We start from the raw sequence: 27,815 nt of genomic DNA, 5'->3' as shown, positions 1-27,815 counted from the left end.
TTTTTTATGAATTTTCGCCCATCTCTGGCAGAGGGAACAGGAGAGGAAAAAAACAGGTAGAAAGAAGGAAGAGAGAGGAGATAGGAGAAAAGATGATACTGAAATTGAAAGAAAGCAGAGGAGCAGAGGGAGGGATAAGACATCCAGCCACAAGAGGTCCAAAGCTTACTGTGCCGTTCATTTTAAACGGACAATTGACATATATTAACCCATATATTAGAATATTTTACTATGTATTCTCCAGACATTTAAATCGTGGTCATATAATCAGACCCTTTTTCATAACTAAGGCAATTAGACCTCGATGCTCACACATCGCCCCCCTGTCCCTGAGGAAAAGCAGTTAAGATATGGTATGCTGAACTTATTATGAGCATAATAAACCAGTAATTATGTAGACTGTGCTTTGCTTTTGTCTCTATCGTATCCATTAAGTCTCATTAATTGGTTGGAAAGAAAGAAAGTCTTGAATAAATATCCCCATGACAGACATGCGTCCGTGACACAAAATGGGTCTCAACCCATTGGAAACACTGCCCTAGGCCTCTATAGCCGGGGAGCCACTGTGCCAAAATGAGAGAAGACCTGTGATGTCATGACATACTCCAAATTTTAGTTTTTCTTATTAATTTGGTCAATAAGGTACACAGAATGAGAGGCCTGCTCTGCCGGAAACACTGCGAAAAAAAGTTTCCCATTGACTTCACTATACTGGAAAAAAACACACCAAAAAAAGTAGCATGTGAGGGGTCAAACTAAGGGTTCTTCATGATTCTGAATCCATTGCAAGCATTTGTTTTGCATGAAAAACATTCCTTGGGCTAGATTTCAGCCTCTCAAACCTGTGAAAAGTGATGAGTCATCACTTTTCACCGTTATTTTGGTCAGTTTTCTAGCCAAAGGAATGTTTTTCATGCAAAACAAATGCTTGCAATGGATTCAGAATCATCAAAAACCCCTAGTTTGACCCCTCACATGCTACTTAAAGCATATTTTTTTTGGTGTGTTTCTTTCCTGTATATTGAAGTCGATGGAGTGAATATACAAATGGCCATAACTTTTTTCGCAGAGTTTCCGGCAGAGCAGGCCTCTCATTCTGTGTACCTTAATGACCAAATGAATAGAAAAAACAAAAATAAAAAGTATGTCATGACGTCACAGGTAAAACCCTATTCTTTGAGCTTTTGGGCCTGTGGCTCCCCGGCTACTAGGGGAGTTGAATTTCTTTTTTTCTCTCAAAAACTTTTACAAACACATTGCTGAAGAACGAACGGGTTAGAGTATTTAGTTTAGAAGAGATATGCTCATTGAATTTCAAGAATTTAAATAAAATACATTTGAAAAAAGCTAGATCCACCTGAATGAGATGGGGTAAAAGTAGATGTGATAAATTCTTTATTAGAAGACTCACAGTTTCAAAATCATTCAAAATGTCTCTCTTTTTCAACATTTTTTCAAATTTCTTGGCTATTTTCAAATAGCCGAAGCATGAAATAGCGTTAAATTGTTTAAACTGTTTCTCATTTTGCTGCAGGGGTGGGCCCTGGAACCCTCTCAAGGACCACTGGGGGTCCCCTGTCTTTGACCCCAGTTGGAGAAGACATTCTTTTTGTGCCATGCTGGGTGCATGGCACAAAAAGGAAAACAAAACACAAACAAACAGAAGTCATTTAAGTAACAATGAGTTGATGCAACCTCCACACGGGAAGCTGTGAGCTGTGAAGCATCAGTGCTGACTAATGAGCCACACTGTCAGCGATCTGAAGATGATGAGACAAACATCACTAAGATGATAGCTTTCTTTTCTCCTACAAACACAGAATACAATTACAGAAATGAGCTTGAGCTTCTATTTTCACGTGTGCATTGAGAATCAGAAGATATTAAACTCAAATACATCCTTCAAATATATGTATGAATATATCGTCACTGTCGGGCAGAAACCTCATATCTCCAAGTTTCAAATTTGTATTTTTTTTCGTAGGGTAAAAGCGGTGCGAGGTATTTTGTTCTTGTAGATCGGCTATTTTCACTACTTTATGCATAGTAATAAACTACTTTTTATGAATAGAAAATGAACGGTTTTGGATGTATATACTGTAACATCATAATTCGTTTCTCTCACCTGAAAGTTACCTCCTCTAAAACCTTATCTTCCAAGTGACTCTTGTCCAAACTGAACCATGTCTGAACTCGGCAATTACAGAGTGACAGCCTAAAAACAATAAAGACTGGATGGCTGACTGCTATAGTCTAATGAGCCAAGAATAAACAAGGAGGTGACTGGCAGTGTCTGTATGGATGCAGAGCCTGTCAATCCTGTCAATCCCGTCAATCGTGTGACCATAAATCTACATAATGTGATGAGTTCAAGACTCAACCAAGCTGAGCCAAAACAAACTGAGAAAAGTATTGCCTAAAACAGCACAGGTCTGATTTACACACAGATGATCCAACTTAAGGATGGATACTGTAGATCGATAGACAGATGGATAATAGAACGAAACTCTGGGAGGTGAAACCCCTAGAAAAGCATGTCAGAGAAGACCTCTGTGGTGTTAGTGTAGTGCTCTAGTAATGTAGGAAAATGAATTATGTATTCCCCATATCACCTGTTTGCTTCAATGTACTGTTCTCAGCCTCCGGTATTGTTTTGTAATGTAATTAATCTAATTAATCTAATTATGTATTCACAATGTCACATGTTTGCTTCAATGTAATGTTCTCAGACCACGGAAAACATTATGCAATTATGCAAGCCCTAAAGGGCGAGGTCGCGCCATGTCTTGGCCAGTGATGTACTGGTACCCATATATGGAGATCCATGTACTGTATATGGAGATATGCTGTGAGACCAAACATGCATACTCAGTTATTCGTTATGTGAAAATCCTATGACGTCTATCATATCTGACATCATACATACAATCCCTTTTATGCCCATACATGGAGATCCCTGTCTGAACCAGCCACACACATATGGGCTGTCTTCCTCCATATATGGGCATTCCCATATGAAGTCCTGATGTCACATGTGATGTCACAGTGATGTGTCAGGGGAACCACAGTGTCAGGCGTTATAGACAGAGATAAGGACAAGCTGTGACCGTTCACATACTAAACTGCGACCTACTGTACGGTCACAACTATCAGAACAAGAGAACATAGACCCATTTTGTTATTATTTGAATTAAATTAAATCACCCTACCTATAATATTGGTCCTCACTAAAGCTCATTATATGACACAATTTCCGTCTACTCACTCTGTGTGAGTACCCTATACCACTAACTACCAGTGGCATCATCGGTAAGCATGTTTGGTCATTTCAGATTTTCTTTTTTTTAATCAATGCAAGAACAATTAACCTGACTGCGCCAGATGGTGGCAGCAGTGCGTATGCCTGCATAACGCTCTGCCTTTACCATCTGAGATCTCTCGGGGAGAGTTGATAACACTCGTAAAGTCCCGGGCCGGACGAATCAGCGGCAGCTACGGGCGGGCTCTGAGCGGCTCTGGCACTCCACAGGGGGTAAAAGTTAAGATGCCTGGAGAGGTTTTAGGCACTCAAAGTGTTTTAATGTAGTGGTTCTCAAACGTTTCCAAGGACCCCCAGTTTTGGCCCACAGGCCCCCATAACTCTGAGAGTGCACAAATAAAACCAAATGGTCCATTGGGTTCCATTTATACACCCTTGGAGATACAGAACTGTAAGGGTACATTTGTCTCTTAGTCTTATCACCAACTTTTGAAAAATCAATGAACAGTCTGCGTCGCTCCGATCCGCCCACCGGAGCATTCCAAAGACACCCACGGGTGTGCTAGAATCTGAAAATAATCCTGGTCCATGCGCGACTATCCATTTGGGTCAACCTCAAGTCCAGCCCCTGGTGTTTTTACCAGCTTGCAAAGCTGGTATGCAGCTCATCAGGCACCTAGCCGCGACTGCACGCCAAAATCTTTACCATATTCGGTAAATAATCCAAGTGTGAATGTATATATTATTAGATTTCGCGTTACTTTCTCCTCAGCGTTCTCTGTGACGTCACCACCTCAACAAGGCTAGTCCTCAAGGCCCAAACCAGTATGGACACTCTGGTGTTTCTTAAGGCTACTTAACAGACTGAAACTCTTGTCACATTGTTTACACACAAAGGGTTTTTCTCCAGTGTGGGTACGCTGGTGTGTCCTCAGGTTACTTAAATTTAGGCCTAGAATTATTGAATGCTTTAACCAGTGAAAAGCGAGCTTGTATATCTGCTATTTTTGAAAAAGTCGTGAAAATGTGTGCAAATCTTTGAATATATGTTTGTAACAAAAACTTTGCTTCTGGGGGGTCCCTGGAACTAAATATTTTGAGATGGGGGTCCATGGCCAAATAAATATCATGTTGGGGGTCCTTCACATGAAAAGGTTTGAGAACCACTGATATAGTAGTCTCTCAAGAACAGACTAACTGAGCTCCAGTTAAGTGAAAAGGACCTTTTCTTTGACGATGGCTGGCCAGATTGCTGACATAGAAACATAGGTTTTTCAAAAATTCTTAGAAGGATTCAAAAGACACTTCGGGTCAAAATTCAGATTTTCACGATTTTTCGAGCTTGTATATCTGCTGTTTTTTGATAGTTACAGCATAAAATAATGATACACAATACAGTGTAGCCTACCCGTTCTAAATGGGTTACACTGAAACTCTTGTCACACTGTTTGCACACAAATGTTTTTTCTCCAGTGTGAGTACGCTGTGCGTTCAGGTTGCCTAGCTGACTGAAACCCTCGCCACATTGTTTACAGGGGAAAGGTTTTGCTTTGGTGTGGACATGCTGGTGTTTCTTCAGAGTAGATACCTCAATATATATTATATGAATATATATATATATATAATATCATACTATAAACGAGCAAATGTCCGTCCGTCCGTCCGTCCGTCCGTCCGTCCGTCCGTCCGTCCGTCCGTCCGTCCCATCCAGTGATGTCATCAGTGATGTCATCAGTGATGACGTCATCACTGATGACGTCATCAGGCAGACATCAGTGATGACGTCATCAGTCATCAATCAATAATGACGTCATCAATGATGTCATATAATAGTTAAAAACCCAGTGATGTCATTACTGATATACTATAAACGAAGAAGTTAACATGTCATTAGGTCAAACAGCCTTTGGATCAACCACCAAACTCTAACCCAAACCCTAATCTGTATAATTGGATATAACATCATTATGCCATCATAAAGAACTATAAATGATTTCATTTCTTAGAAACACTATCATTATTAATTAATTGGTTATTATACTATTGTTTGTATATTATTGGTTATTATATTAAGGTTTTCTCAAAAGACAAGATTAGACATCACCAAGTCACACAAGTCACCACCTCGCCTCCCAGGCAACCTCGCAGTGTGACCAACTCAGACAAAGGCAAAGGCTTTCTCCGAAGACACCACAGGCAAAGCTAACCTCAAGAGACATCAGTGAATGAAACAACAGCTAAACAACAGGCAACCTCAAAAGGCAGACACCACAGGCAAAGCAAACACCAGAAGATAGAGAAATCTACAAGTCAGACAAGTTTTCTCAAGACAGGAAGCAGTGCCACCAAGTCAGACAAAGTCAAGTCAGACAAAGTCAAGTCAGACAAAGGCAAAGGCTTTCTCCGAAAACACCACAGGCAAAGCTAACCTCAAGAGACATCAGTGAATGAAACAACAGCTAAACAACAGGCAACCTCAAAAGGCAGACACCACAGGCAAAGCAAACACCAGAAAATAGATAAATCTACAAGTCAGACAAGTTTTCTCAAGACAGGAAGCAGTGCCACCAAGTCAGGCAAAGGCAAAAGCTTTCTCCGAAGACACCACAGGCAAATCTAATCTCAAGAGGCATCAGTGAATGAAACAACAGCTAAACAACAGGCAACCTCAAAAGGCAGACACCACAGGCAAAGCAAACACCAGAAAATAGAGAAATCTACAAGTCAGACAAGTTTTCTCAAGACAGGAAGCAGTTCCAGTGCACCAAGTCAGGCAAAGGAAAAGGCTTTCTCATAAGACACCACAAACAAAGCTAACCTCAAGAGGCATCAGTGAATGAAACAACAGCTAAACAACAGGCAACCTCAAAAGGCAGACACCACAGGCAAAGCAAACACCAGAAGATAGAGAAATCTACAAGTCAGACAAGTTTTCTCAAGACAGGAAGCAGTGCCAGTGCACCAAGTCAGGCAAAGGGAAAGGCTTTCTCATAAGACACCACAAGCAAAGCTAACCTCAAGAGGCATCAGTGAATGAAACAACAGCTAAACAACAGGCAACCTCAAAAGGCAGACACCACAGGCAAAGCAAACACCAGAAGATAGAGAAATCTACAAGTCAGACAAGTTTTCTCAAGACAGGAAGCTGTGCCACCAAGTCAGACAAAGGCAAAGGCTTTCTCCGAAGACACCACAGGTTTGAAACAACAGCTAAACAACAGGCAACCTCAAAAGGCAGATACCACAGGCAAAGCAAACACCAGAAGATAGAGAAATCTACAAGTCAGGCAAGTTTTCTCAAGACAGGAAGCAGTGCCACCACTGCTCCGAAGACACCACAGGAAGACAGAAGACAAAGGAATCAACAAATCAGATAAGGACCAAACCAAACACCAAGATCCTATCACACTACCATCGTGTACAGAGCTAAACAACAGGCAACCTCAAAAGGCAGACACCACAGGCAAAGCAAACACCAGAAGATAGAGAGAAATCTACAACTCAGACAGGTTTTCTCAAAAGACAAGAGGAGGCGTCACCAATTCAGACATCAAATTTGGAAATTAACACAAGTCACAAAGGCAGACACCACAGGCAAAGCTAACCTCAAGAGACATCAGTGAATGAAACAACAGCTTTTCTCAGAAGACAAAGGAATCAACAAATCAGGTAAGGGCAAGGCATCAGCGATTGAAACAACAGGCTTCTAAGCAATGTCTAATAAAAGAAAGGGTGACAAAGATGATATTGAAAAAACAAAAATACCACATATTGAAGTTCAGAGTTCTATAGAAAGACCAACTACATATATTGAACAATTATCACTAGAGTCAGGAACAGAATGGACAATCAAAGCATTTATTAGTTCAAAAAGTGAAATTCGACCATATAAAAATGGGACAGGAAAACTATTTACATTTATTATACGTGATAATACAGCAGATATTTCAGTAATGGCATTTACTGACGAAGTCAATAGATATTTTGATATAATTGAGAAAGGGAAAACATATTTTATTTCAAATGGTATAATTCAAGAGTCAAAAACCCGATATACAAGAATAGGACAAAAATATGAAATTCTATTGAATAGAAATACTTCCATTAGACGTTGTAAAGATGATCTCCAATTACCAGAAGAGACGTTTAATTTTTTTTAAATTGCAGACCTGAAGACCTTAAAGAATGACTCCATAATTGATGTTCTCGCAGTTTGTATTAAGCTTTCAAATATTGGTCCCTTCAAACGAACCTACGATAAAGAGACTGTTTTAAAACGAGATATTGAGATTTTTGACTCAAGTAATGTGCGTATTACAGTTACATTATGGAGAGAGTTGGCCACAACAAAAATTGACCTTCATTCTATTATTATTTTAAAAGGAATATGTTTGACTAACTACAGAGGAAAAATAATAAACACAATATCAAATTCTCAAATATTGATTAATCACAATATACAAGAGGTGAATGAATTAAGACAATGGTATGAAAATGCTAATACAATAGAAAATAGTTTTTCTTTAACTAAAGACCTAATTATTAATGACCATACAAATAATAATACAAATGTAGAACCAATTACGTTATCTTACTCATGTTTTGCTAAAGTCGTAGAAATAATTACAAACAATTGTATTTTTAGAGGATGATCCAATTGCAAATCAGAAATTATCATAATGAATGATAATTCATATTATTGTATACAATGTGGAAAAAACATATTAGAAATTGAATCATGCTTATTACTACATGTTAAAATACAAGATAAATATTTTGAACAATGGATATGGTTAAATAATGACATAGCACAATCATTTTTACAGATATCTGCACAAGACTTAGAAATATTACAACATAATAATGAAAACAAATTCAACGAAGTATTTCACAGATTAATTAATAAAACATATCTATTCCAAAATAAAGTATTCATAAACAAAAATAAGTTACAAGTATTGGTTTTAAATATTTCTGAATTAACTATTGAAAATTATATAACACTACTTAAATTAGAATAATAATATTTTGTTATCTTTTGGTTTTAAGTTAAAAATAACTATTTCTTTATTTACAATATATTTACAATTTGTACCATCAAACATTGGCTATGAATAACTAAATAACTAACTAACTAACCTATTGCATTACCTTTTGTATTATTCTTATTTAAATTAATATATTTTGTTAATTGAAATGCTGTTTAATAAAATATAATAATATATCTTATATATCTCACACACACACACACACACACACACACACACACACAGACAGACAGACAGACAGACAGACAGACAGACAGACAGACAGACAGACAGACAGACAGACAGACAGACAGACAGACAGACAGACAGACAGACAGACAGACAGACAGACAGACAGACAGACACACACACACACACACAGATACATCATAAACCAAGCTAGCCAAATTGACCAATTAAAAATAGGAAACACCAAGTAGCCAATTAGGAACAAGCCAAAACATCAACCAAACAAACAAATACGAGATAAAAAGAGATGAGAGGAGAGAAGAGGAATGGAGATGGGAAGGATAAGGATGACTGAAACGAACATAGGAGAGAAGCGACCGTAGGTCTCGCTAGAAGAGGGCCATATGAGAAATGAGGGGTGGGGTCTCCACGTTGCCTTGGCGGACGGATAGGTACCGGCCCCGCTCCTAGGCCGAGTTAGGGCATTTTATGTGAGCTGCAGTGGAGGGGGTCCTCCACTAGGGGCGCCACCACTTTTGCATCCGTTCTGGAGTACCAGGAGTGAGTGATCCCTGGGAATTCCCTGTGAGCAGGTATTTTTTTTACACCTGGGGGTCCCCCAGGGACCTGGGGGTCCCTGGAACTCCGGGGGTCCTTGGAGGTTGTAGTTTGGCAGGCAAGGAGTTTGTGTGAAAATTTTGGAATGGATCGGGGCAACGGTTGTTGAGATTAACATGTCATTAGGTCAAACAGCCTTTGGATCAACCACCAAACTCTAACCCAAACCCTAATCTGTATAATTGGATATAACATCATTATGACATCATAAAGAACTATAAATGATTTCATTTCTTAGAAACACTATCATTATTAATTAATTGGTTATTATACTATTGTTTGTATATTATTGGTTATTATATTAAGGTTTTCTCAAAAGACAAGAGTAGACATCACCAAGTCACACAAGTCACCACCTAGCAAGTCACAAGTCAGCAAAGACAAAGGCAAGGCTTTCTCCGAAGATAAGACAGGTCTTCTCAGACAGAAGACAAAGGAATCAACAAATCGGGTAAGGACCAAACCAAACACCAAGATCCTATCACACTACCATCGTGTACAGAGCTAAACAACAGGCAACCTCGCATTGCGACCAACTCAGGCAAAGGCAAAGGCTTTCTCGGAAGACACCACAGGTTTTCTCAAAAGACAGAAGACAAAGGAATCAACAAACCAAACACCAAGATCCTATCAAACTAGCATCGTTTACAGAGCTAAACAACAGGCAACCTCAAAAGGCAGACACCACAGGCAAAGCAAACAACAGAAGATAGAGAAATCTACAAGTCAGACAAGTTTTCTCAAGACAGGAAGCAGTGCCACCAAGTCCGAAGACACCACAGGTTTGAAACAACAGCTAAACAACAGGCAACCTCAAAAGGCAGACACCACAGGCAAAGCAAACACCAGAAGATAGAGAAATCTACAAATCAGACAAGTTTTCTCAAAACAGACAAGTTTTCTCAAAACAGGAAGCAGTGCCACCAAGTCAGACAAAGGCAAAGGCTTTCTCCGAAGACACCACAGGCAAAGCTAACCTCAAGAGGCATCAGTGAATGAAACAACAGCTAAACAACAGGCAACCTCAAAAGGCAGACACCACAGGCAAAGCAAACACCAGAAGATAGAGAAATCTACAAGTCAGACAAGTTTTCTCAAGACAGGAAGCAGTGCCACCAAGTCAGGCAAAGGCAAAGACTTTTGCCTTTGCGAAGACACCACAGGCAAAGCTAACCTCAAGAGGCATCAGTGAATGAAACAACAGCTAAACAACAGGCAACCTCAAAAGGCAGACACCACAGGCAAAGCAAACACCAGAAGATAGAGAAATCTACAAGTCAGACAAGTTTTCTCAAGACAGGAAGCAGTGCCACCAAGTCAGGCAAAGGCAAAGGCTTTCTCCGAAGACACCACAGGTTTTCTCAAAAGACAAGAGGAGGCGTCGCCAATTCAGACATCAAATTTGGAAATTAAGACAAGTCACAAAGGCAGACACCACAGGGAAAGTAAACAACACCAACCATTAGGCCTACTTAGACTCAATCACCACCAGACTCAATCACCACCATCCACAAAACAGGCAAACAAAATACTACATTAACCCATCACAGCCAACCTAAGAACAAGTACAACCATCTTCAGCAAGGCAGACAAAGATATTATATAATCATTTGATAATATGACAAATTTGATTATGATAAATAATAGGAATAAGAAACGCACTGAATCTCGCAAATCTGAAACACCAGAACAACATAGATTACGAAAATGTAAAGAATCTACTGCACGTGCTATTGCAAGGAAGAATAAGCCAAATGAACAAAGACAACATACAGAATCCATGGCAAGAACTTTAAAGAGGAAGAATGAGACAAGTGATGAACGTCAAAAAAGACGGCATCTACAATCTATTAAAAGAAGTACTACAAGGAATATTGAATCACCTAACCAACGCAAGAAAAGACGACATGTACAATCTATTAAAAGAACTGCTAAAAGAAAGATTGAGTCATCTAACCAACGCAAGAAAAGACGACATGTACAGTCTATTTACAGAACTGTCAAAAGGAAGTTTGAGTCACCAAATCGAAGCAAGAAAAGACGACATGAACAGTCTATTAACAGAGCTGTCAAAAGGAAGTTTGAGTCACCAAATCGAAGCAAGAAAAGACGACATGAACAGTCTATTAATCGAACTGCTAAAAGAAAGATTGAATCATCTAAACAACGCCGACATGAACAGTCTATTAACAGAATTGCTAGAAGGAAAAAAGAATCACTTGATCAACATATAAATAGAAAATATATTGAACTAAAGCAAAAGCTACTGCACGAGAAAACATTTTTGCAGACAAATTATCTCAAGCTATACAACGAAGAAGCATGATAGCATGTCCTGAAGATATGCAATACTTTAATGAGACTCTATATGATAAGACACATACACTTAGTGAGGTAAGTATTTTCAACTGCCCAAAGTGCTGTTCATGTGGTGCCCTGTGCTGGAAAGAAGAAAGAAAAGGATTCTGCTGTTCAAATGGCCGTGTTGACCTTAGCTATGATGCCAGAAATCCCAAACCAGGTTCTATTCCGTCTCAACCTCCTCATATCATCAGAGAATTATTTGAAACCCGAGTATTTGTACAAAATGCCAGGAGGTACAATAACGCTCTTGCTATGGCATCGATAGGAATGAAAGAGATCAATCCAGGAGGTTTCAAACCAGGATTCCGAATCCAAGGAAAAATGTATCATTACATTGGTAGTATACTACCTAATTCAGATTTGATAACCCCTTCATTTGCTCAATTATATGTTTATGATCCAGACAATGAGTTACAAAACCGAACAGCACACCCTTCAAATAAGGACCTTGACAAACGTCTATTGGAAAAGGCACAAAAAGCCTTACATGACTGTAACCATTTAATAAAGCAATTCAAGACAGCAGTAGAGATATTTAAAGAGAAACCTACTTCAGACATGGAAATCTATCTCAGTGACAGAGCTCCGCGAAATATTCATCGAGGTACCATGAATATGCCAACTCATTCAGATATTGCTGTGATTGCCCCAGGATCATCTGAAAAAGACCAATTTGGGCGTCTCCATGTAAGACTATATCTCCGTAATGATACACTAACGTCAATAGATTCTTTTCACCCACTCTATGACCCACTTGCTTATGTATTATTATATCCTGAAGGCCATTATGGATATCACCTCAGTTTAAATGAAAAACAACCTAATGGTCAACAAGGAATCACTGCTTCAGACTTCTATCGTTACCATCTTCAAATCCGTGACCCAAAAACCCATTTTAATTTATTACTTCGTGGAGGAAAACTCACCATGCAATTTGTATGTGACCAGCAAGCAAAGATTGAAGGTCAGAGGCTACAATTTCTAAGATTCAACCAAAAAAAATTGAAAGCAGCCAAATACAAATGTGTACAAGATGCTATTGAATCAAATGAAGATATACTTCCAGGTAACGTGACTATACTACCTTCAACTTTATACGGATCACCACGTTGGTATGCTAGACAATTTCAAGACGCAATGGCTATTGTTCGTGAAAAAGGTAAACCTGATCTATTTATTACTTTTACCTGTAATCCAAAATGGCAAGAAATTCAACAATCATTATTGCCAAACCAATTGCCTGAAGATCGTCCTGATATTATAGCACGAGTGTTTAATTTGAAATGGGAAGCAATACTCTACGACATACTTGAAAATGACATATATGGTCGTGTAGATGGATATGTAACGGTAAAGGAAACACAGAAACGCACTCTCCCACATGCACATGGACTGTTCACCATGGTGGCCGCTGACAAACCTCGTACGCCTACTGATATTGATTGTATAGTTTCAGCAGAAATCCCTAATGTTATTACTAACCCAAGACTATATGATATTGTAACAAATTTCATGATACATGAACCCTGTGACACCGATAATGAGAAAGCTCGATGTATAGAGAATGGCAAATGCAAAAGAAACTTCCCAAAAGAGTACAGATCCGAAACAACCATTTCAGAAAACTCTTATCCTTTATATAGACGACGTCAGGAAACAGATGGAGCACCAGGAGGTTCTTTTATAAAATGTAACCATGCTGGTAAAACATATAAGGTTACAAATCAGTGGGTAACACCATATAATCCATATCTTTGTCTCAAATATGATGCCCATATAAATGTTGAAATAGTGTGTTCTGTATCTTCAGTGAAATATCTTTATAAGTACATTGAGAAAGGGCCTGATAGATGCATGGTACATGTTGGAACCCCCAAGAAAAACATAGAACATGACGAAATAGAAAAATATGAACTAGGACGTTACATCACTGCTTCAGAAGCATTTTGGAGAATATATGACTTTCCTATTCAAAGGAAATATCCACCTGTTGAACTATTAGCAATTCATTTGAAAGATGAGCAAATTATCACCTTCAATGATCAAGGAGAAGCCTACACTCACATTGCCAATGGCCCACCAGATACAACGCTGACAGCATTCTTTACAGCAATGAAAAATAACAGTGATAAAAGACACATTATTTACCCAGATGTTTATAAGCATTTCACATTTGACTCCAAAAACAAAACGTTCCAACGTAGAATTAACAAAAGGACTCGCCACAAGAAGGAACAACGATTGTCTGATACCATTGGTAGAATTCCTATAGTCGCATTTACTCCACATAACACTGAATTGTATTTTATGCGTTTATTATTGTATCATGTTCAAGGTCCAACATGCTACGAAGATCTTCGTATTGTCAATGGAATTCAATATGACACTTATGTAGCTGCATGTATTGCCCAAGGAATATGTGAAGATGACGATGAAGTTAATAAAATCATGGACGAAGCAGCATCTATTACTTTTGGGCCTCAACTACGTCAGATCTTTGCAAATATACTTATGTTTGTTTTACAAAAAGATCATTTTACATTTTGGGAAAAACATAAAACTATTATTTCAGAAGATCTCACACACCAGTTACATTTGAAAGAACCTACAGATGAAATATTCAATAAAGTACTATTAGAACTTCAAGATCATGTAAAACGAAATGGATATGACTTAGCATCAAATTTCAATCTTCCTCTACCAGATAGTAGTCTCAATCGTCATTTAGACGACATAACATATGAAACAGACGACATTATTGAATTACAACAATATATAAAAGTAACAGAACCACTTTTGAATGAACAACAGAGAATGATAGCTGACAATGTTATGGAAAGTGTTGAACTTCACCAAGGTAAAATTATTGCCCTTGATGCAAGTGGTGGTACTGGAAAAACCTTCTTACTTACTTACATTTTGAACTCTGTGCGTGCTCTTGGAAAAGTCGCTCTTGCAACCGCTTCATGTGGAATTGCTGCAACATTACTTCCAAAAGGAACCACTTTTCATAGTCGAACCAAATGTCCTATTTTACTTACAGAAGAATCAACATGTGCTATCAACGAAAACTCCAGTACAGCAAAACTCATTATTGAATGTGATCTATTCGTCATTGATGAAGTATCTATGATTGATCGACGTGCTGTTGAAGCTGCAGACCGTACTTTCAGAGAACTCAGAAATAAGCCTAATCTTCCTTTTGGTGGTATTACAACAATCTTCAGTGGAGACTGGCGACAGATTCTACCAGTTGTTACTCATGGTACACGACCTCAGATAATTTCACGATGCCTAAAGAGTTCCTTTCTTTGGAGTCATGTAAATACCATGAAACTGATAATTAACATGAGAATAACACAAACAACTGAATACAACAAAGACTACATTTTATTTCAGAAATTTTTACTTAATTTAGGAGAAGGGAAAATCCCAACCATTAATGATAAGAAAGAATTTACAATCAAAATTGAGGATGATTATCTACTACCAGGAACAACTTTAAAAGACATGGTTGAATGGGTATTTGAAAATCTTGAAAAAAATATGGACAACCATCAGTGGCTTTTTCAAAGAGCAATCCTTTGTCCAACAAACACAGAAGTAGATACAGTCAATCAATATATTGCCCACAGATTCCCCGGTATTGAACACAAACTTCACAGTGTAGATAGCATTGAAATACATGACAGCCATAAATACTCTGTAGAATATCTCCATACATTATGTCCATCAGGCATGCCACCACATTCCCTAACACTGAAAATAGGAATGATTATAATGCTACTAAGGAACTTTGATACAATACGTGGCCATTGTAATGGTTCACGTTACATCCTAAAGAAAATCCAACCTCACGTTCTTCTTGCACAATTAGTATCTGGAGTTCATGCTGGAGCTGAACTATTGATACCCAGAATACGAATTTCACCTTCAGAAAACATATTTCCTTTTAATCTCACACGTAAGCAATTTCCTATACGCCCTTGCTTTGCTATGACTGTAAATAAATCACAAGGTCAAACACTAAGACGTGTAGGTGTGTACTCTGTAAAAGACTTCTTTTCACATGGACAACTTTACGTTGCAGCTAGCAGAGTTGGTAACCCTGAGCAATTACGAATACTGATGCTCAATGATGTAGACAAGACTAAACGCAAGGAAATGATTAATGTTGTTTATAAAGAAATTTTAACATAGAAAACAGAGAAACTGATCCAACTATGTTTTACTTACCATATTTTCCGAACTATAAGGCGCACTTAAAAGCCTTTAATTTTCTCAAAAAACTACAGTGCGCCTTATAGTCCAGTGCGCCTTATATATGGATCATTCATTGACATTGACATTCCCTTTAGCACAGCTCCATCTGTTGGATCCATAACGCAGCGGTAGCGTCTATTATGTGCGCCTTATAGTCAGGTGCGCCTTATATATGAAAACAGTTTGAAAATAGACCATTCATTGACAGTGCGCCTTATAGTCAGGTGCGCCTTATAGTCCGGAAAATACTGTATATATATTTTTCAGCACAAATAAAAACAATATTTTTTAAATACATTTTTGTTAATACATTTTTTAAGCACAAATAGATATGTTTTTTTGTTAACCAGATTTAATCTATGATTGTTTTTATTAATTATTTTTATTTATTATTTTGATTATTACGGTGATGGAAAAACATTAAACTTCAGGAGCATCTCCTCCTCCCAAGAAGGGGAACACTGAGAAGGTTGAAGAGAAGAAGGGGAAGAGCAGATAATTGATTAACCCTAACCATTAATTGAACTCTTGATTGGTGAAACAATGCATGAAATTTTAGCGTATCTATTTTTTTTATTTTTTTAGATTAACTATTTCAAAATGATAACGGGTAAGAAGGACGGGTAAGGACCTAGTATATATATATATATAATATATATATATATATATATTATATATAACCTCTTATCACATATGAGGTTTTCCTTCCTGTTTAAGTCATCAGATGTTTCTTTACTTCTCCAGGCTGAGATGAAGTCCTCCTATGAGCTTGGTTGGTCTGTGTCTCCTTTTCTGGTTACAAAGGAAGATGAGGCGAGCTGTCCATTGCTCATCATTTGACAGTAGAGGTTTGTGTGGCTCCTCTTCATGTCTTCATGGAGGAGGACCTGAATTGTGAAGGCGTATGGAAACTCAGAACGGGAGACCTGCGTCTTGCAAGATTAGTTCATGGACACAGTTGCCGGTACTTGGACTGTTAATTGGAAGGCGTTTCTTTGTCTATTGCTGGCTGGAATGATTTGGTTTTGATATATTCTCTGTCAATCTCTGTCTCCCCCTCTAGTCTCTATATATCCCTGGCTCACTGACTCTTGCACCCTCTCTAGGTTGTACTCAGACTAAATGTGAGGTTTAAAAAAAGTCACATCTTATTCAGGCTGACTAGAGCTCTGGTCTGATGTCACAAAACACAAACCGTTGACATCATTCTTAACAATACCGATTTACACAGACACAGTTGCGATTCATCCATCATCAGCGCAGACACACACACACACACACACACACACACACACACACACACACACACACACACACACACACACACACACACACACACACACACACAACAGTTTTTCTATCTACCGTACTAGAGGTGTGCGCCCGCTTCACCCGTTTTGACCAATCATGGAAATTGGCCAATTATAGTCTGGTCAAAGTGCCATGTGAAGCTCATCAATCCACCAATCCTCAAGCTTATCAGACATAATGCCCATTCATGCCCATCTATGCCCATCTGGCATACTGTTTTCTACGGGCATAGCCCTTATTATATACTGCATCCCTCAATATTATCAATCTTTACGTTTATATCAGGTCGCACTTATTGATGGTGACTGGTGATTGATGGTTGGTCACCAAGAATCCTGTTCTGGCTTTTATGGTGGTGATGACGTCATCACCCGATTGATGACATCACTGTGTTTTTTCGCAAGGGTTTTGCCATTGGATGACGCAGACACACGCACACACACAGACGTAGATTTTCCCTAATTTATAGATTGATAAATTAGGGAAATCTATGTCTGTGTGTGTGCGTCTGTCTGTCTGGATAGATATTCCTATACAAGTTCCTTCCAAACCTTTCACCTTAAACAATCAGCACTGTCTGCAAACTACACAAAACAATGCAGTCAACTGCAGCACAGAAACACTTTCTCCCTAAAGCTGAGGCCAAAATAACTCACTAGTCCCACACTTCACAGCCTCAGTGCTTGACATGGTAGAGAGGCATATATACTTCTTAAGCTTCTTTGACAGACTGAGCTAATAACATGGAGAGCAATGTGGGCTACAGTACGTTGCCCATCGATTGTTAGCTTCCCAGACTTATTCAAGAGCATCTGCCCTGGAGGCAGTGTGTGTTTGTTTGGTGCAATGGCCTTTGATTTACAGTACATCAGTGCAGGAGAAGGACTATAGTGCATATTTGTCTGTCTTATGTATGTCCCATTATGTGGTGCTTTATGCGAGTAGTTAAAAGAAGTGTTATGTAATCTCCCTTACTCTCACTCTTTGTGGAACGTCCAGTGAGCTTGAAGATTTATATAAACACAAACAGGCATACACTCAAGCAGACAGTTGTACGCAAACATCCAGTTGCCACACAGAATGCAATGGCAAAGATATCCCTTCAAGCTAAGCTTGTGATCTCAAACAGGTCAGAGAGATTACTTCTGTGGAGCTACTAGTCTAGGTCAGATTTCCCCAAATCTTAACCCTGAAGGCAAATTGTGTTAATTTATGGCTAATCACTCAAAAAAGATGAAGAAAAAAAAAAAGAAAACAATACTGATTTATGGCATACAGTGTTTTTTTAGGGGTATTAAGGGGTGCTGAATCCTAATCTGCTGTATTCCCAGCTCAACAATGGCTGCTAATGTCTCAAACTGAAATATATAAAAAAGGGGAAAAAAATTGTTTTTATTATGGGGAATCCAATGCCATATTCTGATTTGTGATCAAATGTGAGGAACGTGCTTTAAATTCACTATACATTTTCATTTATAGTGGATATTATGAACTTGGAACAGATGTCACATTTTTAAAAGTGTTTAGCAAGCCAAAAAAAAATAGATTGAAACCCATTTTGGGTAACGGAAACATTTTTATGGGCGCAAGTACAGTATATTTCTGACACCATAGCCTATGTCAGATTTCTTAAAATTACTTTAAATTCTGTCTAGAAAGCGACACGTTTGTATAGGTATAGATTTGTGTGGAATGTGGATTAGGACATTCTATTTCTCTAATGTTAAATGACCTAAAGAGATTGTTATGGAGATGTGAGATGTGTATTTTTGTCGTCTTAGAGGAAGTCACTGGGGGTTTAAAGAAGACTGGAGGGTTAGTGTTTTATAATGTGCTTGTTGCCCTAAAGGCGCAACCATCTCCTCCCTGCTTTTCATGCCTCTTCACACTTGTTGCCTTGCAGTGAGTTTGCAAGCACAATGTGTGTGTGTGTGTGTGTGTGTGTGTGTGTGTGTGTGTGCGTGCGTGCGTGCGTGCGTGCGTGCGTGCGTGCGTGCGTGCGTGCGTGCGTGCGTGCGCGCGTGTGTGTGTGTGCGTGTGTGTGTGTGTGTGGGTGTGTGCTCGCGTGTATGCTGACCATAGCTGCAGCTAATGGGGGGATGAATAAATAAACAAAAAACCCTCCATCTCTCTCCCTCTATCACTACTGGACATCAACATCCAGGCTTTCCATGATTTGGCTGAGAATCGAGTGACTTCACAGCATGCCTCAGGGCATCTGTGTTCTTTGTTAGACATTGTGTTATTAGTGTAGTACTGCAGTTGTTGCTCACCTTTATTATTACAGAGCACTCCTCACACAGTTGTGGTACAGACGGGTCAAATACACCGGCTTCATCAGAAATAGTGCACTTCCTAAGTGATTTGTTTCATCGTTTAATTGATATTAATTTATTTGTGAATTAAATGTAAGCCCACACTACGTTTTGGCCTACAACTCTTTACCCGTAGGTCGTAGAATCTTTTCCACTGGATCATTACAAGAGGTTCGGCCCTCACGCCTATGTCGCACCGCCAATCCGACCAATATGCCCATATATGGAGATCTCTGTAGCTGTCAGTCCTTGTCCATTTTATACCCATAATTACAGTATTATGGAGATCCCTGATGTCATCAGTATGACATACAGTATGGGAATTCCCCTTTTGAGCCCGTATATAGCTGACTTAGTTGTTTGCGCCTGATGCCATGACGACACATTGAAGTTAGATAACACACTCCATTATGTAGGCGTAGCTGCATTGGGAACTCCTTATTGCGACCGAAGGTCGCATTATGCCCTTAAAAACCTTTTAGCTTGTTTGTCTGTCTGTCTGTCTGTCTGTCTGTCTGTCTGTCTGTCTGTCTGTCTGTCTGTCTGTCTGACTGTCTGTCTGTCTGTCTGTCTGTCTGTCTGCCTGTCTGCCTGTACAGGAAGTGATGTCAGTGTGATGTCAGTGAGTCACAGTGATGTGGTACAGAATGACTAATATATGGGCATAAAAAGTATGTCACGTGACATCACTTCCTGTACTGACAGTCAGACAAGCTACGAGATTTCTCAGGGTATAAAAGTCCATATATGGTCATTCCCAGAAAAAGAAAAAACCTTTTATGTCCATACATGGAGATTTCTGATGTCATAAATTCCAGGTCGAAAATGAAAATGTTAGGGTACCATATGTAAGCAATTTACCCCGAGTGAGAGGACATTATGCTCTGATAATGTCCTGTGTGAGGGGGTGATCGGACGAGGCGAAGCCGAGTCCGATAACACCCTCACACAGGACATTATCAGAGCATAATGTCCGACCCCGAGTGGTAAATAGCTTTTCTACCACTTTTTTCCGTATACATGAAAGAAAACACATAGTTGTAACTTGCAAGGATATTAAGTTACAATCATTATTGCCTATAAAACTTCCGCGACGACAGCAAATAGTTCCACAAACAACATCTTCTACTCACCACCAGATGACGCCAACTCCATGCAGAGAAAGATGTCTAGCATACAGCTAAGCTAACGTCAGTTAGAAGGACCGTTCCGGCCGTAAATAGAGGCTGTTCGCTTCCAGAAAGGCATAGGTTCAGAGAAAAGGGGCTTTAAAGTTGGCGGATTGCATTGGATCCAAATAAATCGGCGACGTCGTACGCACGTTAGTAAACATAGGACCGCTACGACCGTCATATGTTGGTTGGGGGAAAGGTGTTCCGACTACCTCCTGAAGTCCCCGGATGTACACTGAGGCGCATTGATCTCGTCCTCACACAACTGCGGCGGTTGTTCTGCCATAACCTCCGGAATTTAGCCAATCAGAATCCAGTATTTGAACATGTGACTAGAAAAAGTGGTAGAAATGGCCCATATATGGAGATCCACAGGCATCAAACCAAGGCCTTAACTCACCAAGGCCCTGGTTGGCATTACTAATTAACGTACGTTTCTTTTTTTATGCCCATCTCCATGTATGGGCATAACATATATTGTATGTATATGGATACATATTATTATTAATAAAGGATAAAATAAATAAAAAGTCCATATATGGTCATTCCCAGAAAAAGAAAAAACCTTTTATGCCCAAACATGGAGATTTCTGATGTCATAAATCCCAGGCCGAAAATGAGAATGTTGCCCATATATGGAGATCCACAGGCATCAAACCAACAGCAGCATATATGGAGATTCCTATATTGTCAATATTAAGGACATTATTAAGGATATTATGTTATCAATATTAAGGACATATATGGGCGGCGTGTTCCTCCCTTCGCGTCATCAGCGCGTTCACACCCTAGGTGGGGTTGGCAATAGGGCCTTTCTGTGTGGAGTTTGCATGTTCTCCCCGTGTCTCCTAGGCAGTGTTGTACCCGAACGCGTTCAAAGAACAATCGTTCATGAACACGTTCATATTTTGGGCGAACGTGAACTGAACGTAATTGTTTTCGCTTGATGAACGATATTGTCGAACGCGGTCATTCTGACGCCCGTGAACGACGTTCGTTGGCGTTCGACAGCCGTTCATGCGGCGGTCCGCGCCTCCGCGGTCGTCTGTCCTCTCCTCTCTCTTTTCATTCACATGCTCCAATAGCACGCACTGCTCGCAGCTCCTCATGAACGTTGATATGTGGTGCTGTCTGCACTCTGCAGCTGCACTGTGAATCTCCTCCTCGTTACGTCTCGCAAGCCTGACTATACTTTGTCGTATGTGTGTTGCACGGCGAAAATAGCTGATCTGCAAGCTCACAACGCGTTGCATCCACGAGACAACGTGAGCTTGTAGATCAGCTATTTTAACCAACGCGGAAACATGCTGTGCGCCAGGTTTAGAAACATCTGCCTTCAGCCCTTCACAATAAGGGTGCAGGAAGACTGGGCACTGGGCAGTGGGCACATAAATATTGTGGGCACCTCAATGTTAAGTTGGATGAAATTATTGCTGTGTGTGGTTCTATATGGGCTGTGTCAATACTTTTGACAAATAATAGCATGCAGCAACGTCTAAACATTTATATTATATATATATAGAACTATATATATTATATATATATCAGTGGCGAATTTTCAGGACCTTCAGGGTATTCAGAGAAGACCCAGGGATCCTCAGAAGAAAGAAAATAATATTTTTATTTTTAAATAAAAAATATATTTTTATTTTTTATTATTTTTATTAAAATAATTACAATTATTTGTGTTGGTAATCTGTTAAACTGCACTGTTTCGCTCGCTATACTCGTTGTAGTTGTTTCTTCCCCAAGTTCTGTGCATAGGGAGTGCTTGTGTGCTGGGGAAAATAACAGCCAATGAGAGATTTTTTCTACTGAGTCTCTGCGCAGATTACTCTCACTCGCAGGTCTTCCAGAATTCCCTGAGCCAGTTCCCCATAATACAAGCCTTGGTGTGGATTGTCAGTTTGATCAACCAATCATATTTTGAGGGCTCTGGTCAAGGGTATACGGAACACCCACGTTCAACCACCAATCAAAATGAGTCAAGTGACTACTGGCCAATCACAACACAGCTTTTCCGGGACTTGGAGTGGAACAACAAGCATGTTTCACACTCACTATGCACTACCATAGTGCACTACACGTGAAACTTGTAAAGTAAACAGACGCGACATGGCTGCAGCTGGAGTGAACGCTGTGGATTTATTATTATCGTTGCCTTTTTCAAGAAGACTGTTTTATGAAAAGATGGACAGAACTTAAAAGGAATGATAGCTTTATGAACCCATCTTTGAGAAATTCACCCAAAAGGACAGGAGGATGTTTTTCTTTTCTTCAAGTGAACAACTTCATTGGTGAGAGAAACTGAATTAATTTATATTGCTGGATATGCCGCTGTGCATTTAATTTCCATTGATTGATCATTGAAGAATGTATTAGAAGTTTGCAATTGGAAAAGGTACAGTTTCATGACAGTACAAATCACTGGTCAGCTAAAAGGAGATCCTAGTAAACCTTACAGCTTATTTACACAGGAACCACTTTATGTATCTCATATAACATTGAAAGACAGATTGATACACTTAGGCCTGTTTTTGTCTATTTAATGTGGGTCTTTCTTGACGTGGTCTTTCTTTACATTGATAGCTGGTGTTGTTACATGATGGTGGACAGTGCGTTTTGCTTTGTAAAGCACGCTATGTTAAATGGACGTTTCAATTGGTTGCGCTGGTTGTGTCTTGTGTGGCTCTGTCTGTCAGCAGCGCACATCTATTTAATCCTTCTACCACTTTTTCTAGTCACGTGTTCAAATACTGGATTGTGATTGGCTTAAAACAGTAGTAAATGAGGCCACAATAGCCGGAATGTGTGAAATGCCCGGATGTACATGCAAATGAGGCACATTTCCGAGATCAATACGCGATGAACGCATCCGGGGACTTCAGGAGGGAGTCGGAACCCTATGGTCGGAACACCTTTCCCCCCACCAACAAATGACGGTCGCAGCGGTCCTTTGTTTACTAACGTGCGTACTATCGTCGCCGATTTATTTGGATCCAATGCAATCCGCCAACTTTAAAGCCCCTTTTCTCTGAACCTATGCCTTTCTGGAAGCGAACAGCCTCTATTTACGGCCGGAACGGTGCTTTTAACTGACGTTAGCTTAGCTGTAAGCTAGGCGACCGAGTATTTCCCGGTGAATCTGTGCGCAAAGGTGGGGGCTTGGGAGTGTGGGGGTCTGGGGGACACGCACCACCACTGACTATTGCTGATGATGGAGAGGTTCTATAGCTTAGCCTTTATGTATTGAAAATGAGAGGCACTCTTGCCGATTTAGTAAGAGACTCGTCTCCAATTGCAAGATATTTAAAAGTTATTTGGGGCCATGATGATGATGATATCCTTTTCTTCCCACAACTAGACTAAGGATTTTATATTGTCTGTGTTATTGTTTACAACCACTGAACCACAATTATTCACGTGTGGCAAGATTCACTCGTTTTTAGTAGGCTATATAGTGTAGGCTTAGAAGAAGCCTTTTCAGAAGTTAATTTAATGATTTCCATTTAATGATTTCATTTATCCTCATCTAATGCACCGTATGCACGCTGTTTAAAGGCCGTGTAGGCTTTTCAGAAGTTAATTGAATGTTTTCCATTTGCGCTAATGCACGCAACTGTTTTCGCCAGGTTTTAAGGTCTTATTTTAGTTGTTTCTCATAAGCTCGCAACCCTCCTTGCCCATCGGCCCCCACCTTTGCGCACAGATTCACCGGGAAATACTCGGTCGCGTAAGCTAGACATCTGTCTCAGCATGGAGTTGGCGCCATCTGGTGGTGAGTAGAAGATGTTGTTTGTGGCACTATTTGTTGTTATGGCGGAAGTTTTATAGGCAATAATGATTGTAACTTAAGATCCTTGCAAGTTACAACTATGTGTTTTCTTTCATGTATATGGGAAAAAGTGGTAGAAAAGCTATTTACCACTCGGGGTCGGACATTATGCTCTGATAATGTCCTGTGTTAGGGGGTTATCGGACTCGGCTTCGCCTCGTCCGATCACCCCCTAACACAGGACATTATCAGAGCATAATGTCCTCTCACTCGGGGTAAATTGCTTACTTATATTGGCATTGGTTTGGAAGTCTTGGTTTGGAGTATGTGTGTAGGTTAAGCCTACCCAGCGTGCTTGCCTTGTACACAGTCTGCTGTTCATTGTTAACCAGTTTTGTAAAAGAAAAAGAAGAATGAAAAAGGCATACAATTTGCGCGCATGTGCACGCGCGGGGGGGGGGGGGGGGGGGGGGGGGGCGGTGGTGCGTCCCCGAAGGTCCGGTCCCTTGGGGCACGCATCGCCACTGATATATATATATATATATATATTTCGTTTTTTTTTTTTTTTTTTCGTTTTTGTATACAAAAAATATGGTTAAAAAAAGAACGAAAAAGAACCAAGTTAGTTCATTTTGGGGAACCATGAACTTTAGTTCAAAATATAGAATTATGAACTATGAAATGAACTAGTTCCTTTTAGAAGTTCTGAACTTACTTTAACTAGTTCGTTTTTAAAGTGAACTTTCCCAACACTGTCCTAGGGTTGATACCCTCACAAAAACATGAACAAACTCCCCCCAGAATGACAACAACTAGAATCGTCAGAGGAACGCTGCGGTTGGCCAGATGGCCAAGAATTGGCGCGACCTCGACAGGTCGCATGTCACCCTGAGGTCGCAAGTCACCCTGAGGTCGCAAGTCACCCTGAGGTGTCTAACTAGTATGGTTAAGGCTGAGTCATGACATGAGTGTGACGACGTGGTCCGCCAACCCGTCGGTCCTCCCTTGAGCCAATTCCAACACTTTTAGCTACTACTAAAATCCCAAAGTCCCTGGTTCACACACCTTGGCCAGAAGGGGCATCTATTTCTTTCACCAATTAGGTACAAAATTGTCTCGTGAGTCATCATTGACCATCAAACAGTGCATCTTCAAAAGCACTCTCTCTTCTGCCCATAGTGTTTCTACTATATTACATACAACCTTTTGTATTTCCACAGCGTCCTTCCTGCTGGGCACAATCCATGACTGACACAGACAGCCACTGACCTGCACTCCTGAGTTTAAAGCTCAAAATATGTTGTGTTAAAATGAACACAGAATTAGCTGTGAACAACGTACCTTTCAGCTGTAGCCTACAAATGCATTTCCCAGGGACTAAAAGTGTTGATGGGAACCATCAACACCATGCTGTCAGAAACACCAGCATCCATGCTGGCTTTTAAGCCACTCCAACACACATCCACAGCACTTAAACAAGTCTATAAATTGAACCCTATAGCATGCAACCATGTTGAGATTTGAGTAAACAGCACATGTTGACTGATGACTTGCACAACATTGTACAACATCAGTGAACAGGATTTGTCATTCATTTTTAATGTACTCCATCTCCAGATTTACGCACGGTTTTTATGTTTTGAGATATTGCCATACAATACTGTGCTGCTGTTGTAGACAATTATGTTACTTTGTTTTTATTTGCATTGGGTATTTATGTGTCTAAATAATGTTGGTTTATGTTATGTTATCTAATCATTTATTTTACATATATGATGTTGTAATACAAATGCTTGCAATTAATGAGTTAAAAATTACATTTCTGTTTGCCTTTTAGACTTTGTAAACAAAAGAAATGCACAGGGAATAATGACAAATAACATAAAAATTACAAATGTAATTATTTTATACTTTATATTTTTTGGAAATAGCAGATCTACAAGCTCATCGTGATGCAACACGTTTTGAGCTTGTAGATCTGCTACTTCGGCTGTTTTGGGAAAAAAAGGAACATGAATGAACATTTTTCAACATGGAAACGATATTGTGATTTTCTCAGATATGTCATAATTGTAACAGGCCTAGATGTCAATTGAGGAAATCACTGCCATCCAGCATACTGGCCAACGTTTGAGAAAGAGGCCTAGAGATATACGGTAGCAAGTCAGACACTGGCTTTCAAACACAGCCAGCAATGGTACTGGATTATACCACTGAAGAGGCTGCCATCTCTTTCTTGCCAGAAGGCAAGAGCAGCCGACAGGCAGTCCATGGTGGTTTATCAGAGCTCTAGAACAGGAATTTCATGAGCCAGTGTTCAAAGAAGAAGCCAGGGACCAACAGTAAACTAGATGGAGAGGAGAAAAGTAGAGCCTATGCCATTGAAGTGCAGAAAGCTATATCTAATGGAAGTGTCCCAACTTCCCATGTAATATAGTGGCTGACACTGGAAGCCTTTGTCCTTGAACATGGACCATCATCAAGTGCATATTATCTAGGATGACCTCAAAGAAGCAGAATGTGTAAAGCCCATTACCAGCCAGGATTCTACTGCATCAGATAAGCCAAGTTGGGGGACGATGAGTCAGTCAGAGCGAGTCAGTCAGCGAAGAGTGGGTGTCTTCAGGCTCTCCCTGCAAGCCACAATATACATCCAGAAGACGGAAGAAGTGCCAAGGCTCCTGGTCCAGTTGTGGAGCGAGGAAGGTGTACCTTCCACACATTACCAATTCTAAGTAGTACCTACCACCAATTGCGGAAATTACTGTTGAAATCTTTGCTGCATTTGACTATGACCAAACTGGTCTAACTGGAGATGCTCACTCCATCTGTCTTCTCACACGCGGATTGCCTTTGACAGAACGTGCGGGGATAATCAAAACCTCCGACGTTCCCTGGGCCGCCAGGCCGAGCTATCCCCGCAGCCTTCTCCTCTAGGCAGGGGTTATGACAAATCCAGGCTATGCAATACCCATGCCATGTTCGGCTAATTGGAGAAATTCCTGGCCAGGGCCCCATGGAAATCACAGTGTGGACTACAGTACTACGCAGTGATTGCCAGCCCTATAAACCAGCTTAAACTAGTCCAGGGGCAAAAACAACAACAAAAAAACAATTGTGTGACCTGTCAGGAGCTGTTGGTCCATTCCAATTTTACTAAGATATCTTGAAAACTACTGCCTGGATTGCCATGAAACTTGCTATAGTATAGCCCTTCGTGCTCCCCAAAGGATGATGAACCCTACTGATTCTGGTGACCCCATGGTCTTCCCTCTAGCATCACCCTTAGGCCAAAATATGCACTTGCACAAGAGCGCATTCATGATCCCTGGAGGATAAAATATAAACATTTGAGTAGCCCCCATGTCCTTTTCACTAGTGCCACCCTCAGGCCAATGTTTCAACTTTGCATAGATATTTCTGGTTGGGTGTTACAGTAAGAAGCACAGCCTCCAGGGTCTGCTAGTAGGGCATTCAGATGTTTTACTGTTGTTGTCGACGATTTGTTTTCCCATGTTTTCA

At 40.0% G+C, this 27,815-nt stretch overlaps 1 protein-coding gene across 1 annotated transcript in view; it reads right to left on the bottom strand.

Moving 5' to 3' along the window:
* The window catches only part of LOC308282217 (neuronal acetylcholine receptor subunit alpha-7-like), a gene marked incomplete at both ends in the record, with an annotated part of 132,710 nt that extends 106,145 nt beyond the window's left edge, over positions 1-26,565 (bottom strand). The window contains one exon of the mRNA XM_080722562.1: positions 26,505-26,565. Coding sequence (XP_080578688.1) covers positions 26,505-26,565 — 61 coding nt within the window. The remainder of the gene's footprint in view (positions 1-26,504) is intronic.
* Positions 26,566-27,815: the final 1,250 nt, after the last annotated feature.

The sequence above is a fragment of the Nannobrachium achirus genome (genome assembly GCF_963921795.1).
Source record: "Nannobrachium achirus genome assembly, chromosome: 3".
NCBI classification, from domain to species: Eukaryota; Metazoa; Chordata; class Actinopteri; order Myctophiformes; family Myctophidae; genus Nannobrachium; species Nannobrachium achirus.
Note: the sequence above shows the minus strand (reverse complement) of the source record. Positions and strands in the feature narration are given on the sequence as shown.